Raw genomic sequence first — 18,998 nt, forward strand, 5'->3', positions numbered from 1 at the left:
ATTTAAAAAAAAAATTTTTTTTTAACACTCTAATGCTTTAGCACTTAAACCACACAGGTTATATAAGATTCCAATTATAAAGACCTGATCTTTAGATCACAATCTTATTTCAGGATGAAACAAAGAGAATTTTAACACCAATTCAGAATGATGGTTATTTCTGGGCAAAGGAAGAAACCAGAGGCCAATTAAGCAGAGTATTCCAATTTGATAAAGTTCCTCTACTTCTGAATTCTTTACTACTTTCTAAATGTTTGTAATTTTTAATTAAGAGCTTATGTCACATACTTCATGGCATCTAATACACAATCAACAGCATACACTGTAACAAACTCTTCTCAAAAAATCAGTTGGCAATTTAGGGTATATATAAAACCAAGACCGTAGGTAGCAGGAAAACATGGTGCTGGTAAAGATCACAACGGGTCAAAGCAACAACAATCTTGGGTATCCTCTCAATCACAATGGAGAATATCTGTTGGGGTCTATGGAGATTCTCTTTGACAGAGGCTTCAAAAGATCAGTGACATCTTCAAAAGGTTAAATATCAAGTCACCACCTGACCCAGCCATTCCACTCCTAAGACATATACACCCAAAAGAACTGAAAACATATGTCCTCACAAAAACTGTACACGATGTCCCCAATAGCCAAAAAATGGAAAAACTCAAATGTCTACCCACTGATGAATGAATAAACGAGCTGTGGAATATCATGCAAGAGAATATTATTCAACCACAAAAAGGAACAAAGTACTGATACATGCTACAACATGAACAAACACTGAAAACATTATACTAAGTGAAAGAAACGGTCACAAAGTCCACACATGTTGTAGGACCCTACCTGCCCATAAGATGTTAAATAGATTAGTGGTTGTCAGGAGCTAAGAAGGGGAGCATGGAGAGAGACTGCTATAATGGTACAGGATTTATTTCTGGGGTGATGAAAATGTTCTGAAAAGACAGTGGTTGCCTGAACCCTTTAAAAATACTAAAAACCACTGAACTGTGCAATTTAAAAGGGTGCACTTTATGGTATCCTAACAAAGCTGTTATTTTTCTCTTTAAACCAGTGATAACCAACTTGCCTTAAGTAGTTCACTGTGGACTGAACATTCATGGATTTATCTGAACCATCCTCTTAATATTAAACTTCTGTGTCTTAACTATGGCCACCATCATTTGGTTAAAATCTGCTCCCAACGACTGAACACTTCCAGGGGAACTGGAAGACCCTAAGAGCAATCAAGCTCTGGTTTTCGGATCTGGAAAAAGAAACATCAGTAAGAGCTGCAGAATGAGAAAGTTACCCAGTTTCCGGAAACCTCTCCACGGCTGTTCTGAGTCCCAGCTTCACATGTCCATTCTTACTCTTGCCCCACCACTACTACCAGGGGTCCTTTCCTCTCTGGTCCTGGCCAGATACTTCTTTTCTCCTCCCCACAGATCTTTTTTGCCACTTTTCCTTCCTCCCTTCAAGTCTGAGGCCAGTAGGAGAGGACTCTCACACAGACACAGAACCCACCACCTTCTCTTCTCCCCCTCTCCCACTGCCAGGGTTCCACCGTCCTGGCACCCAGGACACTGTAAAAACAGTCAAGAGAAACATTCCAGAATAAAGTCCAGGGAATGGAAGTTTGCTAACACCCACCACTCTTGCCCTTTGCCCTCCTCCTACAGACTCCCATGCTGTCCACACTCTCCTGGCTTTTCAAAGTCTTTCACTTCTGCCTTAGTAGCTATGGCCGTCTCCCCCCGAGGGGGCTTCCGCAGCGCATCATCCTGAATTCCGCCACTGAGCCAGCTGGCCAAACGCAAAGGCAGGAAAAGGAAGAGAGTCAGACAGGAAGACTCAGAAAAGACGGCATTTTCAATAGCACATGGGCAGGGAAAAGTCAAACTACAACCATTACTTTAGGCATGAGTTGCCTGCCCACTGATCATACACACGCCCTGCAGAACCCTAGGCTTCTTTATTCACAGTCCACAAATGGACAAAGGGCCACCCATACACCAGATCTGTCTGCAGTTTTCATTAGTGACGTGGGGTCCCTGAAAAGGGTCAGAGACACCTGCAAGATTCTTGGGCTTCCCCACATGCCCCTGCTCTCAATGTACACAAATGTCACCTGGTCCTGGACTGTAAGAGGATGTATGCCTGCACAGGTTTCTAACGCTCCGGCGTATCTGATTGGATGTGAGGGTGGCAATATCTTTTGGTTATTACCGATCTCAAACACAGGACTGAGCAACACACTCACGGTCCTCCGGAGTCCTTGGATACTTGCGCACATACCTGACAAGCAATGGGTGCTGTCATACGGAGCCACTGATCACAAAAAATCTGGGCGATAACAGGGACAGGAGAACATAACCTCCTGCCAAAACTGAAGTGCATATCTGAGTGATTATTAGAAAGAACCATCACACTGGTGGGAATTGCAATGGGAAGGAGACTAGAAGATCAGACAGGAGGCTGATTATTAACACTATTAATTAACACTTTAACTGCCAGCAAACTACTCGACCTCTCTGGGACCCCGGGGCTAAGAACACCTCTCTCCTAGGACCGCTACCCAGATTAACTGAGATGAATGTGATCAATATAGTATCTGGCAATAGTAGGCACTTAATACATGCAATCTTTTTATTAGAGTGATTACCTTAGAAAACAGAAGCTCTGGTATTTGAACTATCATGAAAATATCAGAATAATATTTAAGTTAAAATACAACATCATGTCCCTACTTAAAAGAATAAGACAGCTCAATAAATACCAATATAAAACAATCTCTGAGATATAGTGCTGCTCTCAGCACACAAAAAAAGGTGATCTATTGTAAGTTCACATTTTTTTTTATTGTAAGTTTTAAAGAAGAGGAGGAGGCTACATATTCGTAGCCCCCTGCACACTGCCTGGCCCAGAGCAGCTCTCAATATTTGTTGAAAGAATGAGTACACCCAAATATACTAACACAGGCGAAGCATCTCTCTGGAAGAATGTTTAAGAACCTAAGAACGTTGCTTGCCTCTAGAGAGGAGCACTGGGGCCAGAGGTGACAGAAAGAATTACGGCACACCCCTTCACGTCTGAATTTGAAAACCAGTACGCAGATTACCTACTCAAAAAAAAAATTTTTTTTAACAACATGAACAAAAATAACCCTTGTTCTTTCCCATTGTCTTCTGTAATCACTTCACAAAGAAAAGGAATGCTCAGGGAGGGAGCTAGCCCACTTGATTGAATTTCCTGGTTAATCATCAAGTAGGTACGAAGAAGTATCATCCTAACCATAAGACAATTACAGGTTAACGGAACATTCTTGTTGAAAATCTAAAATTCCTTCATATCTCCCTCCATTCCTGCCTTAAATATAACTTGTAAATATGATGTAGCTATTAATGATCTGAGCCCCTTGCTGATCTAAACATGAAATATCACTGCAGAACTAGAGAGGCAAGAACAACAAGGGAACTCAGACCTGAGTGGCTTCCAAAGCACAACAGGGAATGTTTTTAACTCTTAGATAATCTTGCATCTTCTTACTTTTACATTTTCTTTTAAAAGAATAAGATAAACAAGTCACCGAAATGAAAAGTATAGCAGAGGATACAGAGTCAATAATATTATAATAACATTTTTTAGTGACAGATGGAGACCACACCTATCATGGTGAGCACTGAATAATGTGCACAATTGTTGAATCTTATGTTGTACACCTGAAACTAATATAACCCTGTATGTTAATTATACTTCAATAAAAAACAAAACTTTCTCGTAAAAGAAAAGAGTATTAAAGCAGAAGAACCCAGAGATACCATTTAAACCATAACTTCTCAAACTCTCCCATCAAAGTGTTTCGAATGCCAGGTAAGAAACACGTTTGCTTTCTCCTAAGTGCAAACTTTTATATACATATCCAGGCAGCATTTTCTCTTCTTCTGCTCCATAATATACCATTTTTCTGTTTTAACAAACACAGCTGGTCAATGCAAACTACTCTCTGAATCTGTTAATACAATTAGCTTTCTGGGGAGATTTATAAGAGTACACGGTGGCCGGAGTACTAACATAGGTATTCTAGTTTGATAAGCACAAATCTAACCCTTTACTTGATTTTATGGACAAGAGAGTAGTTTAAAAAAAAAAAAAAAAGAATAAGGAAAATCTTCAGTAAATTGGGCCCCAGCTCATTGAGCTTTTACTGCAAACTTCGTGCCTCAAGTCACATTAACAGATAATATTCTGGGTGCTTTTCAGGATTGTTATGCCCAGGCCTCCTTTTCAGCCCTGCATTTCCTGATGGCCTTTAACACAGCCTAAATGTTTTTTTACCCATTATCTATAATAAGAGCTCATTTGCTTCTTGATTAATTTTCCAACCCTCAACTTCAGAGAACTAGATATTTTTCTCCCCCAACTTGTCTTTCTCTACATCAGCTCCATTGTTCCAGAGCTGGTAGCACACCCCTTTCCAACAGAAGTCTAGGCTGCTAGAGAGTAAAGCGGCTCAGGGAAATTTATATGTTACCTACACCCCGGGGCAAGTCCGCAAAACCCCAAAACCCGGCAGTGCACAAAATAAATCAAGTTCCTCTTAATTTGCTACTAGGCCCTCACCATTCAAACAGGCTACTCTAACATGTAGCCATAAAGCACAGTTAATTCCCAGACGTAATATACTGGCAAAGTGTAAATCGTCAGGGAAGGGGAGAGAAAATGGACACTTCTCCACTACGAGGTAAATGAGACAAGGCCACTGACGTCACCATTTGGGGCACAGCTGTTTTTCACCTGGGAGGCCAGCGGTGGCCGAAGTGCTCCCCTTTGAAACACAGGGAACAAGTCGCTTGAAGTGACCCAACCATAAGAAGAGGAAGCAAAGGAAGGCGGCTACTGCTGCCACAGCTGGAAAGTTACCCGTCTGCTTTCTACTGTCCGGACCGTCACGTGGGACAGGACAGTGCTGCCCGTAAACTCCTCACCCCCTCTCCAGGCGTAAAGTCACAGGAGCGAGCTGTCATCTTGGTTCCACAGCACAAACAGAGGAAACAAAGGCCACTTCGCAAATGTGTCCAGACTTTCCACCCACCTTGCCAAAAACATCGAATGCTACCATCAGGTGTTGGCCACGAAAACTGTTATTCAATTTTGGTTGCTCTGTAAAGTTCACATAGCGTGTTAAATACACTCTACATGTCAAAGGAAGTCAAGGGGTGTCTGCATGTGACTCTTGATGTCACAACTGTGAGTTCGAGCCCCACACTGGGTGTAGAAATTACTTAATAAAATGGAGGAGGAGGAGGGGGGGAGGAGGAGGAGGAAGAAGAAGGAGGAGGAGGAAGGGGCCCCTGGGTGGCTCAGTTGGTGGCTCACCAATTCTTGGTGTGGCTCAGGTCATGATCTCACAGTTCATGGGTTCAAGCCCCATGTTGGGCTCTGCACTAACAATGCGGAGACTGCTTGGGACCCTCTCTCCCTCTCTCTCTCTCTCTCTCTCTCTGCCCTTTCCCTGCTCCTGCTCGCTCACTCTTTCTCTTTTTCAAAATAAATAAACATCTAAAAAAAAAGAAGAAATCATAAACAAAATTGTTAATAAAAATAAATAAAAGGAAGACAGACTGGAGTCAATGAGATCATCAAAACTTTCTCAGCCCCAGGGAAAAAGCTTAACAGTCCAGTAGATGTGATTTATTTGGGCTGCATCATGTGACCCACTTTAACACATCAGCATCAGGAAGCTGGCATACACAGTACAGATTTGGGCACTTGGCGAATGTCACATCCCGAGATTCAAGTACCAGTTTGTGGGTTAAGAAGTAGCTGGGGAGGGGCGCCTGGGTGGCTCAGTCGGTTGTGTGTCCGACTTCAGCTCAGGTCAGGATCTCACAGTCTGTGAGTTTGAGTCCCGCGTCAGGCTCTGTGCTGACAGCTCAGAGCCTGGAGCCTGCTTCAGGTTCTGTCTCCCCCCCTTTCTCTGCCCCTCCCCTACTCATGCTCTGTCTTTGTCTCAAAAATGAATAAAAATTTAAAAAAAAATTTTTTAAAAAGAAGTAGTCGGGAGATTTTGCTGAAAAACAAATTTTAACTACAAGTTATAAGGCAAACATGTAAGAGAGAGCTTCTGAGCTAGTCTCTGCATTTGCATCTAGGAGTGGCTTCAATGTTTTCAACTCTTTATGCTACAGAGTGTATTTTTCTAAAATTTTGGAGTATAATCACTTCGCTAGATAGGGTTTATTGTGTAATACAGCTTTTATTTTAGGAACACATTTTTAAACAGCTTTAAAACTGGCTCGCATCCTTTATTTGTAGACTTAGCAGGTCTCAAAGAGGTCACTTAATTCCTATTTTATTCCACAGCAGTCTAAGCAGGAAAATTCCATGCTATAGTGATACAACTTAGTGGAGTGCCCAAAGTCTTGAAATATGACATTCCTAATGTCAAACATCTACATACCTTTTTTTTCCAATTTTTCAACAGCCATTTTTTTAAGTTTTTATTTTTATTTTTTCAGTAGGCTCTAAGCTCAGCATGGAGACCAACACGGGGCTGGAACTCATACCCGTGAGATCAAGACTTGGGCTGAGATCAAGATTTGGGTGCTTCACCTTACTGAGCCACCCAGGCACCCCTTTTTTCTTCTTCATTTTTTTTTAGTAATCCCTACACTCAACGCAGGGCTTGAATTTACAACCCTGAAGTCAAGGGTTTCCGTAGTGTAGTGGTTATCACGTTCGCCCGACAACCCTGAAGTCAAGAGCCAGCCAGGCACCCCTATTTTTTTCCAACCTTTAAATTGTGATAAAATACACATATCAATTTACCACCTTAACCGTTTTTAAGTGCACAGTTCAGTGGCATTAAGTGTATTCACACTGTTTTTGCAAACACCACCACCATTTGTCTCCACAACTCTTTTTATCTTGCAAAACTGAAACTGAGCCATTGGGCACTAGCGCTCCATTCTCCCCCCACCCCGCCCCCGCCCCCAGCCACCATCTACTCTGTGTGTATGAATATGACTACGCTAGAGGTCTCACAGAAGTCGGATCGTACAATACAGGTCTTTTTTGTGACTGGCAAGCATTTCACTTAGCATGTCCTCAAGGTTAATCCCTGTGGTAGCATGTGTCAGAACCTCCTTCTTTTAGGGGCGCCTGGGTGGCTCGGTTGGTTGAGTGTCCAACTCTTCATTTAGGCTCAGGTCATGATCCCAGGGTCATGGGATCAAACGGAGTATGGAGCCTGCTTAAGCTTCTCTCTCTCCCTCTGCCCTTCTCCCCGGCTCGAGTGCGCGCTTTCTCTCAAATTAAAAAAAAAAAGACTCTCTTTAAGGTTAACAAATATTCCATTGTACGTAAATGGGACATTTTGCTAATCCATTCATCCATCAAAAACATCCGTATATCTTTAATTGTTTGGAAAAGGATTCATATTCAGGTGTATCAGCTCAATGTTCAGGGAATGATCAACCCAAGAACCTGCCTGCTCCAGAGAAATCTTGAACAAAAGATTTTCACCTGCTAAACTAAGATGGGGAGTTATCTGATCCGCACCTAACCAACCGTATTTTGCTAAAAAGCAAAAAAGCTCCTGAAATGTCTGCAAATTCTCCACAAGTAACTGGGCGTCAAGTCCAGCACGCGGACTCAGTCTCCCTGGGGCTCACCGCCTGGAAACAAAAGGTTTCACTTTTTCTCAAAGTCAAATGACTGGGGGGTAAGGGGGGGGGGAATTCAAACACAACCACTATCTCCACAGAGAAAGGACTGGCAAGAACAAAGGACTGGATACACAGAAAATAGAAGACAGTGAAATACCAAAACAGCCAATGAATTTGGAGCACAAACGGAATAAGGAAAAAAAAGGGGGGGGGGTGGATTTTTGCAAAACTTCTTCTGACCATCTAAAACTCAACTTGAAATAATCATAGCTCAGGTGGAGGGGGAAAAAAAAACAAAACTAGAGTGAAATGCCAGCATCAGTGTGTGGTAATCAGGAACAGATGCCTTAACCCCGAGCCTGGAGGCAGAGTTAAGAGAACAGCCTTTGACCTTGGTGAGCTGCTGGCTCCCAGACAGCTGTGTGGCCTTGGGCAAGTTACTCGATGCCTTTTAAGCCTGTCTTCTCACCATACAATAATGCAGGAGCATCTGATAGGGGTTTTTGTGATGATCAGGTAATGCCAGCTGCTCACCAGGAGCAACGGTAAAGCAAAGGTGCATGTGTTAAGAGTGGGCCAAATGGACGAAAGAGGAAAGCTGGTCTTCAGTCCCGCATTGCAAGGGCTGTTCAGTCTTGGCAGTGTTGACACTTGGGGTCTGAGAATCCTCTGCTGGAGGAGGAGGAGGGCCTGTCCTTTGTACTGTAAGATGGTTAGCGGTATCCCTGCTCTCCACCCACTACATCCCCTTAGTGCCACCACCACAACCACCACCCAATCGTGGTAATCCACATGTCCCACAGAAAGGGTTCCTAAAACACCGATTTTTTTTTTTTTAAGTTTACTTATTTATTGTGAGAAAGACAGCGGACAGAGGAGGGGCAGAGAGAAAGGGAGAGCAACTGAATCCCAAGCGGGCACCGCACTGTCAGTGCATAGCCCGACGTGGGGCTCGAACCCACGAACCGTGAGATCGTGAACTGAGCCGAAACCAAGAGTCAGATGCTTAACTGACTGAGCCACCCAGGCGCCCCCCCTAAAATACCCATTTCAAGCCAGTATTCTTTTTTTTTTTTTAACCTTTATTGATTTTTGAGACAGAGAGCACGAACAAGGGAGGTTCACAGAGAGAGGGAGACACAGAATCTGAAACAGGCTCCAGGCTCTGAGCTGTCAGCACAGAGCCTGATGTGGGCTCGAACTCACAGACTGTGAGATCATGACCTGAGCCGAAGTCGGATGCTCAACCAACTGAGCCACCCAGGCGCCCCTCAAGCCACTATTCTTAGCATCCTTGGAAGGTAGGATGCTTCTTCCTGCTCTTTTCACCAGAGAGGTTCTTGCACCTTTCAGAGTTCAGGGGTGCTGCCACTTTCTCCACAAAGGGCTCCCACATCACTCCTAGCTCACATGGACCTCCCAGGCCTTATTGTCTTACTGTTTCATCATCAGCCCCTGGGTGACTGGGACACTGAACAGAAAAAGCACCGGCCACAGTGAGATGTGTAAATATGTTATGAATGACAAGGAGTGGCGCCTGGCTGGCTCAGTCAGTAGAACATACAACTCTTCACCTCGGGGGTTGTGAGTGTAAGCCCCAGGTTGGGTACAGAGCTTGCTTACACACATACAGAACTTATGAAAGACATGTACAGTACAACCTCGTTGTGGATACAAAACAGACCCCTGAAAAGCTAAAGAGAAGGGCTGTCCAAGGGCAGGACAAGATTCTCCGCCAGCTGATAGAGGATGGTGAGATAGTGGAGGGGGCTAGGCTGGCTGCCAGGGTTCCACTGCAGGGAAAAACCCAGAAGGAGAACATGGGCATCGGTATCAGAGCTGGACAAGCTAAGAGGCTAGACTGAAAAAAAAAAAAAAAAAAATCCTGGAACTAATAAGAATTATAGCAAGGTTGCAGGATACAACATTAACATAAAAGTCAATCACTGTGCCCTATACTAGCAATGAACAAGTACAAATTAAAATCAAAAACCTATTCTCACATACATCAGCAACCAAAAAATGAAACACTGAAGTATAAATGTAACAAAATACGAACAAGATCTAGAAGAAGAAAAATACAAACCTCTAATGAAAAATATCAAAGAACTAAATAAAATGAAGAAATATCCCATGCCCATGGATAGGAAGACCCGATACTGCCAAGATGTCAATTCTTCCCTACTTGTGTAGATCCAACGAATCCCAATCCAAATCCCAATGTTGGCAAACTGACTCTGGAGTTTACGTGGAGGGGCGAAACACCCAGAGTAGCCAATCTGGTATTAAAGGAGAAGAACAAAGTCAGAGGACTGACACTACCTGACTTCAAGACTTACTACAAAGCTGCATAATCAGGACGGTGTGGTGTTGGCAAAACAATGGATAAACAGATCGATGGAACAGATTGCACAGCCCAGAAATAGATCCACATAAATACAGTCCACTGATCTTGACAAAGAGCAAAGGCAATTTAGTAGGGAAAGGACAGTCTTAACAAATGGTGCTGGAATGACTAGACATTCACATTTAAAAAATGAAATCTAGGGGCGCCTGGGTGGCGCAGTCGGTTAAGCGTCCGACTTCAGCCAGGTCACGATCTCGCGGTCCGTGAGTTCGAGCCCCGCGTCAGGCTCTGGGCTGATGGCTCAGAGCCTGGAGCCTGTTTCCGATTCTGTGTCTCCCTCTCTCTCTGCCCCTCCCCCGTTCATGCTCTGTCTCTCTCTGTCCCAAAAATAAATAAACGTTGAAAAAAAAAATTAAAAAAAAAAAAATGAAATCTAGACACAGACCTTACATCCTTCCCCAAAGGCAACACAAAATGGATCCTAGATGTAAACGTAAAATGCAAAACGACAAACCAGACTATAACAGGAAATCACCTAAACAACCCTGTTACGGTGATTACATCTTAGATACCACAACAAAGGCATGATCCAGGAAAGAAATAATTGATAAGCTGGACTTCATTAAAATTTAAAACTTCTCCGCAAAAGACGTCATTCAAGAAAATAAGACGACAACCACAAACTGGAAGAAAATACCTGCAAAAGACACACTGCGTAAATAAATGACTATCGGCCAAAAGATACAAAGAACCCTTTGATCACGACAATAAGGAAATAAACAGCTCAACTTAAAAAATGGGCAAAAACCCTAAACGCACGCCTCACCAAAGAAGACAGAGGACAAGAAAGCATATACATCACATGTCCTCAGGGAATTGCAAATTAAAACCACAAGACACCAGCTCACACCTATTAGAGTGGCCCAAATCTAGACCACTGACCCCGAATGCGGGCAAGGGTGCGGAGCGACAGGAGCTCTCGCTCACAGCTGCCGGGACATGACGGAGCAGCAGCCCTGGAGATCAGACCAGCAGTATCTTTTTTTTTTTTTTAATGTTTTTATTTGTTTTTGAGACAGAGAAAGACAGAGCATGAACAGGGAAAGGGCAGAGAGAGGGGGAGACACAGAATCCGAAACAGGCCCCCAGGCTCTGAGCTGTCAGCACACAGCCCGACGCGGGGCTCAAACTCACAAGCTGTGAGATCATGACCTGAGCTGAAGTCAGACGCTTAACCGACTGAGCCACCCAGGCGCCCCAGACCAGCAGTATCTTAACAAAACGAAACATGCTCTTACCCCTCGAGCTAGCAACCGCACCCCTTCATATTTACTCAAAAGAGGAGAAAGCTTATGTCTGCACAGAAAGCTGCACATGGATATTTACAGCAGCTTTCTTCCTAACTGCTGAAACTTAGAGGCAACCAAGGTGTCCCGCAGTAGGTAAACGGACAGACCGTAGTCCATCCGGATGAAATAGTGTTCAGTACTGAAACGACACACACTATCAAGCCACGAAGGAGACTTTTAAATGCAGGCTGTTAAGTGAAAGAAGCCAATCGAAAAGGCTACATGCTTCGTGCTTCCCATCATACGACATCTGAGAAAAGGGGCTGGGAGGAGAGAGGGGTAAATAAACAGGCAGAGGACAGAGGACTTTCAGGGCACAGACGCTACTCTGCAGGTTGCTACAACGGTGGAAATGCGTCATCATACATTTCTCCAAACCCACAGAATGCACAACACTGGAAGTGAACCTTAGCGTAAAGTAAATCATGGACTTTGAGTGACGGTGACGTGTTGATGTAGGTTCATGGATTTTAACAAATGTACCACTCTGGTGTGGGGGGCGGGGGGCGATGTCAACAGTGATGGAGGTTTTGGTGGGGTGGGGGACTGGGGTATACAGGAACTCTCTGTACTTTCTGCTCAGTTTGGCTGTGAACTAAAACTGTTCTAAAAAAAATTAAGTTTATTTTTTCTAAGTAAGCTCTATGCCCAATGTGGGGTTCGAACTCACGACCCCAAGATCAAGAGTCACATGCTCCACTAAGCCAGTCCTATGCTCCAAGTTTATTAATTTTTTAAAAAAGTAAGACCCCTTAAGGGACCAAATTTTCACAGTAAACAGTAAAAACAAAATGTAAATGAAACATCTTGGAAAATGAAACTAAAAGTTATTTATAACATAAGTTATAATGCAACCGTGCACATAAAAAGGAAATTAGGTAGGGAATTTTGGCATACTTTTACCAAAAAGTTAATGATGACACCATAAACCATAATTCACTCCCTGTTTGACTTTTATTGCATCATTCTGCAAATACATCTACGGACTTGGCCAGTCTTTTCAAGGGCTTCTCTCTGTTTTTTGATGTTTAAATGATTCTATTGTGAAGGGCTCATGGTATCATCCTCCCCATCAATTTTCAACTGTTAGTGGGTCTGTGGGATATATTGTGTCAACAGGTATGTGTGAAACTTTAACAGCTCTCAAGCGTTTCTTCCAGCAAACTTCAGGAAATCTTGCAGAGATCTGCAATTTCATTTCACAACTGACTGTGACTTTTATCAATCGGCAACGAGAGTGATAATAACAAACACTTGATTTGATGGGCCTGGACAAAAGTTAGTGTTCAGCTGTGACAGTTGGGCATGGACAAAATTTTTGAGTGGTCAGTTTATTAATGACAATTTCTATGTTATAGTAATTTTTTTAAACGTTTATTTATCTTTGAAAGGGAGAGAGACAGAGTGCGAGCAGGGAGGTGCAGAGAGCAAGACACAGAATCTGAAGCAGGATCCAGGGTCTGAGCTGTCAGCACTGAGCCCAACTTGGGGCTCGAACCCACGATCCGTGGGATCATGACCTGAGCTGAAGTCAGACGCTTAACCGCCTGAGCCACCCAGGCACCCCTATGTTATGGTAATTCTTATCTTTCCCTATACCACTGCTAAAGGACTCAGGCAAACAACAGTCTGATTACAGAGACCCCTGCCATCAATCACATTAAAAGGATAGTGAAGAGGCCAATTTAAGCTAAAATCCAGTGCCTACCACGAGTCAGGCACTATTCCACTGCTGGAGACACGAGGATGAACAGGAAATGCCCTCTAGGAATTAATTCAATCTAACATGGGAGTCAAAGAATAAACACACAGATGTGGTAAGTGCTGTTGCCGTGAAGGTGTGTACGTATATGAAGTGCTATGGAGGACAAACAAACAGGGAAGAAATTAATTCTGTTTCTCCCTAAGCCAGGCCTCGAAGGAGGAAGTTTAGAAGCAGACACCAGGCTGCCAAGCAGAGTAGAGGCGCAAAGAAAGGCCTGGAGACTGAAAACACAAAGCTCATTCAGGAAACGCAGGGTCCAGTGTAACTAGCTCCCTGTTCCTTGTTGCTGGCAAGGGGGGAGAGCGATTTTTAAACAATAGCAACAACAACAAGAAAGAACCACTCTAAAAAGGGAGGCTGGGGCCCAAGCTGAAAGCACGCCAACAAGTTTGGATGTTAATCTCCAGCTACAGGAAGCCACAGTAAACTTTTAAAGCTAAAGGAACAGGGGCGCCTGGGTGGCTCAATCAGTTGAGCCTCTGACTCTGGCTCAGGTCATGACCTCACAGTTCGTGGGTTCGAGCCCCGTGTCGGGCTCTGTGCTGACAGCTCGGAGCCTGGAGCCTGCTTCGGATTCTGTGTCTCCCTCTCTCTCTGCCCCTCCCCACTTGTGCTCTGTCTCTCTCAAAAATAATAAATAAACATTAAAAAAAAAACTTTTTTAATTTTTTTAAACAAGAATAACGATATTTGAGAAATACCGGGCAACAAGATATAGAGTGGATGGGGGTGGGGGGGACCCAAAGTGCAAGGACATCCACAGGTGCCTCCTGGTACAGGGTCTAAGCAAGGGCGCAGGCCTGGACTCCTGGCTTCAGAAACAGCAAACAGAGGAGACAGCAGGTGTGAACGCAAAAGGCAAAAGCGGCTCACCAGGTCTCAGCTGTCACTGCAGGCGGAGGAGGGGCCTCTGGGGGAGTGCAAAGGTGGCAGTGGTCCTGCAGCCCTGGCCAGCTGCTGTTACAACTCCAAGACAGAAAGCAGCAAAAGCATATTCCAGGGTGGGAAGGAGCAAAAGGGTTAAACGTGGGACAGACTAGACGGACTGAGTTGAGGTGGTGAGGTCTGATAAACCCCTGCGGATAGACCAGCACTCAGTAAAAAGCTGAAAGATTGTGAAGTGTCAATAACACGATAGCCAGAGACACAGGAAGTGCCACCTGCCTGTGGAGGGCCACTGGATTTCCACCCAGAGGAATCCCTTTCCTTGCTCTGAACTGCCTCTTTTGCCCCCCACCTTATTTTGAGAGAGAGAGAGAGAGAGAGAGCGCACAAGTGAGCGAGGGACAGAGAGACAGAATCACACAAGGAGCAGGGGGAAGGGGGAGAGAGTGGGGGAGGGGGGAGAGAGTGGGGGAGGGGGGGAGAGAGTGGGGGAGGGGGGAGAGAGGGGGAGAGAGGAGGAGGGGGCAGGGGGAAGGGAGAGGGAGGGAGAGGGAGGGAGAGAGGGAGGGAGGGAGGGAGGGAGGGAGGGAGGGAGGGAGAGAGGGAGGAAGGGAGGGAGGGAGGGAGAGAGGGAGGACGGGAGGGAGGGAGGGAGAGAGGGAGAGAGAGAGAGAGAGAAGCAGAGCTCACCCGAAACGGGGCTCAAGTTCAAGAACCAAGAGCTCATGACCTGAGCCAAAGTCAGATGTGTAACAAACTGAACCACCCAGGCGCCCACCTCTTTTGCCCCTTTTTAAAGCTAGGCATCACCCACTTCCCATGTGCTAAATCACCTCTTTTCTCATTAAACCCGTTCCATAATTACATTCTATTGCAAAAAACAGGACTAAGAGGCAATGTATACCATAGTTTTAAAAGGTCCTCTAAACAGAAAGGAGAGCTTCCAAGACTACTTCCGCGAGTACCAATTCCTGGAGAAAAGAAAACATCTTCAATGCTCTTACAGTAACAGTTACTAATTTTTTTTAAATGTTTATTTATTTTTGAAGGAGAGAGAGAGAGAACATGAGCAGAGAGAGAGGGGACACAGAATCGGAAGTAGGCTCCAGGCTCTGAGCTGTCAGCACAGAGCCCAACACGGGGCTCAAACTCACAAACCACGAGATCATGACCTGAGCCAACGTCGGCCGCTTAACCGACTGAGCTGCCCAGGTGCCCCTATTCATTTTTTTAATGAAAGTGTCTCCAAAACTATCACATTCAGGTAGGCCTGAAAATTCTCAAAGAAAAGGGTGATAGAGATCATCCCAGGCCATGTAATCATCAGTCTGTATAAACGAGAAACCTAGAGGGGCTGGAGGGCAGTGGCTATTCGCTGATGTCAGAGTCTGAGAGACTGGGTCTCTGGCACCCCACTCCTGCCCCAGTGCTCTTGCCTGTTGCCTGTGAGGACGTTCGGACACCCGGGATCCAGCCTTAAGACATTCCCTTGTGGGCCCTTTCAGGGGAGTGTCACTGGTCAGTTAAGCTGTTGTGTTTTGCTTAAAACTGTCATTGTAGGGGCGCCTGGGTGGCTCGGTCGGTTAAGCGTCCGACTTCGGCTCAAGTCACGATCTCACGGTTGGTGAGTTTGAGCCCCGCGTGGGGCTCTGTGCTGACAGCTGGGAGCCTGGGTCCTGCTTCAGATTCTGTGTCTCCCTCTCTCTCTGCACCTCCCTGCTCACACTCTGTCTGTCTCCCTCAAAAATAAATAAACATTAAAAAAATTTTTTAATAAGTAAAATGAAAACATAAAAAGCCTTTCACTGGGCAAACTCCTTCGATTCCCACCTTTGGCTCCTACTGCTCGGAAGCAAATCCGTGAGAGGGGCCGGAGGCACAACAAGGAAGTGAAGCTCTGCTGCAAGACTGGGCACAGAAAAGGAATCAAATGACTAAAATTGGAGTTGGGGATTATCAGTGGCAGCCGGCCAGTTTCCAGATACTACACTCAGCCTAGTCAACCAGCTAAAAGAAAACGGGCAGAGAAAGAAACGCACTTTTAAAGGTCTAGGGGCGCCTGGGTGGCTCAGGGCACCGTCTCGAGGTTCGTGAGTTCGAGCCCCGCATCCAGCTCACTGCTGTCGGGTGCAGAGCCGGCTCCGGACCCCCTGCCCCCCTCTCTCTATCCCTCCCCCACTTGCACTCTCTCGAAAACAAACAAACAAACAAACAAATAAATAAAGATCTAAATAAAGGTCTAAATAGGCCCACGCTAAATGTTAAACGGTCATCTCCTGGGACCAGAGTGGCCCCAAAAATCAAGGCAGCCCCTTTTCCTCTTCCGTCTGAATAAACACACGCGGACATTTTTTCGGTCATTCAAATATATGGCTACATATTTTTAGCTTAAGAAAAGGGGAGGACCTTTCCACCTCGCTCCTCGTCATTCCTGGAGCCACACCTCCTAAACTCGGACCACGAAGACACCCCTATGTCTGAGCAGCGTTAGCGGGGAACGAGCAGCTGTTACCCCCAGGCCACGAACAAGTGCATTTCGGGGGCGGGGAGCAAATCGTGGACGCGAGGAACTAGCAGTGAAGTTACCAAGGGTCTCCTTTTAAAGCCACTCACAACGTCCCTCCTCACTCAAGGCCCTGAACCCCAGAGGGAGGGCCTCCCCTGGCAAGGTTTCATGAGCTTCTGCACAAAACGCACTTTGTGATGATTCAACGGTATTGTTCTGCTCGGAGGAGACCTGTCTTCGCATGGAACCGGGATCCGTTCAACAGCCGGTCTTCTGGAAGGTCTAGGGGGGGCTCGGGTTTCCCACGGGGTCCGCCCCCGCCCCGGCCAGCGGCTCCCCCGCGTCCGCCCTGCGCGCCCACCCCGGCGGGGCGCCGCCACCGACCTGATGACACTGATGTGGAACTGGTCCTCGCGAAGGCCCCGCCAGGCGCCGGGCAGGAACTCCTTGCACCACAGATAGGCCCTGCGCCGCGTCCGAGGCTCGGGCTGCTCGTCGGCCGGCGGCGGCGGCGGCGGCGGCGGAGGCAGCGGCAGCGGCGGCGGCGGCGGCGGCGGCAGCGCGAGCGGCGGCTGCGGGCCGCCCAGCTGCTTGGGCTCGAGGTCGCTGGCGGCGTCGCGCTGCTGCCCCACGCCGGGCGCCGGGGCCGCGCTGCCGCCGCCGCCGCCGCAGCTCAGGAGCAGCCCGAGCGGCGAGGGCTCCGCCTCGCCCCCGTTGCAGAACTTGGTCTTCATGCCGGGCAGGCGGCCGAGGAGGCGCGGACGGCCGCAGCGCGAGAGAGCGAGGCTCAGGGTCCGGCCGGGCGCCCCCCTCACGGAGGCCGGGCGCGGAGGCCGCTCGCCGGCTCGCTGACGGGCCGGCCGGGGGCGGGAGCGGCGGTTGGGGGCGCGCCGGGCGGGCGCGGGGCGGCGGCGCGGAGGGAGCGAGCGAGCGAGCGAGCGAGCGGCGGACGGCGGCGGCGGCTGAGACGCTCGGCGGGCCCCGCTGGCCGCGGCGCGCGCTCCTATACCGCCGCCGCACGAGGAGCGCCGCCCGCGTCACAGCCCGCCCTCGAGCCCGCCGCTGATTGGCCGCCGGCCGCCGCCGATTGGCCACACAGCCGCCACCGCCCTCTCCACGCCACCTCCCTATTGGCTGCGGCACCGCCCCCCGCCCCGGGCGCTGCCGGCGCGGGGGGCGGGGCCGGCGCGGGGGGCGGGGGCGTCGAGCCTAAGCCGGGGGTCGCCGGGTTGGAGAGCAGCAATTGAGGTGCGGGGGCGCCCGGAGAGCGGCGCGGGGGCCCGGTGGGAGCCTCCGGCCCCTGAGCCTCGGGCAGCCCGGGCTTGGCTCTGGGAGCCGAAACTTTGCTCGGACCCCTGGGAACCCCAGGACATCTGAAGCCGGGGCCTGGCAGGGTGCAGGCAGGAAGCTAGTGCCTGCAGGCTGGCTTCTCTTTTTGCATGACCTTGGGGCAAGGCACCTCTCTCTGCTGCTCCGTGGGTGTGTTTTTATAACATTTCCCAGCGCCGGCTCGGCTCCTTGCGAGGCGCGGCCGCGCTCCGAACAACCCAGAGCCGGAGGAATTATTTTCCCCGGGTCCGAAAACAGGGCAGAGGCGATTGGCTCAAGGCTGAACAAGGGACCCCGCCCTCCGGGGCGGGGGGGTCCCTCCCGCAGCCTCAGTTTCCCTGTCCTTGGTGCTGAGGACGCCGGGCACTGAAGGCTCGGGGCAGGCGGGGCGGCATCCCGCAGCGGGGCCGCCGCAGCCACGCGGATCACTGGCCAAAGGTGAGTGCCACGGGGCTGCTGGCTTTGTGGACGCGCCCCGCCCGCCCCCGCGCAGGAGGCAGCCGCGTGACCGTGACTAACGCACCTTTGCCCGCGGAGGGGGACGAGGGCCCCTTCTCCAGTTGGCCACCCCGGCCTCTGTCCCTCACTCCTGTTTGAGCCCGTGGCCCCGATCCTTTCTGGTAGGGGGTTACAGATAAATATAAAAATTACAGATCCTATTTTACGGGACGTGAGCTGGGACAAGAGGTTTCCCAGGCTGCTTAGGAAATTAAGCGCCTGGATTACAGAAAATGGCTTCTGTGTGGGATTTCACAGTCGGCCAGAAGCAAACATCTCTTTTTAGATCGTGTGTGCTTGGCTGAACTTGCTCCAAGAAAAGTGGACTTTTTGAACAAAAGTATTATAATGAAAAGGGGGCTTTGACAAGACAGCTGTAGAGGTGGGCCTGCGCACTGAACTGAGGACCTGGGAGTAGCCTGGCCGTTTTAGAAGGGAAGCAGGGTGGGAGTCCCATTGGATGTTTGAAAAGCTGAAAATTCAAGGTCTTCAGTCAGGCCATTTAGATAAAGTAGCCAAGGACTTTGTCTAAAAATACCACTGCAGGGGTGGGACCGTGTCCATGGCCTACCCAGGTGACAGACCTTTTGTCCCCCTGTCCCCTGGCACCCGCCTAGTAATCTCAGGAATGCCAGAAACCTGGCGGGGA

The 18,998-nt window shown here is 48.0% G+C and overlaps 1 protein-coding gene across 3 annotated transcripts in view; it reads right to left on the reverse strand.

The window, feature by feature from the left end:
• The window catches only part of CHKA (choline kinase alpha), a 61,939-nt gene extending 44,625 nt beyond the window's left edge, over positions 1-17,314 (reverse strand). For all 3 annotated transcript variants that reach the window (XM_047070051.1, XM_047070053.1, XM_047070050.1), the window contains exon 1: positions 16,907-17,314. In XM_047070051.1, the coding sequence (XP_046926007.1) occupies positions 16,907-17,256 (350 nt within the window). In that variant the 5' untranslated portion in view covers positions 17,257-17,314. The remainder of the gene's footprint in view (positions 1-16,906) is intronic.
• Positions 17,315-18,998: the final 1,684 nt, after the last annotated feature.

Source organism: Lynx rufus, unplaced genomic scaffold (genome assembly GCF_022079265.1).
Source record: "Lynx rufus isolate CCGP_SWC_20201006 ecotype Redwood Valley unplaced genomic scaffold, mLynRuf1.p SCAF_9, whole genome shotgun sequence".
NCBI classification, from domain to species: domain Eukaryota; kingdom Metazoa; phylum Chordata; class Mammalia; order Carnivora; family Felidae; genus Lynx; species Lynx rufus.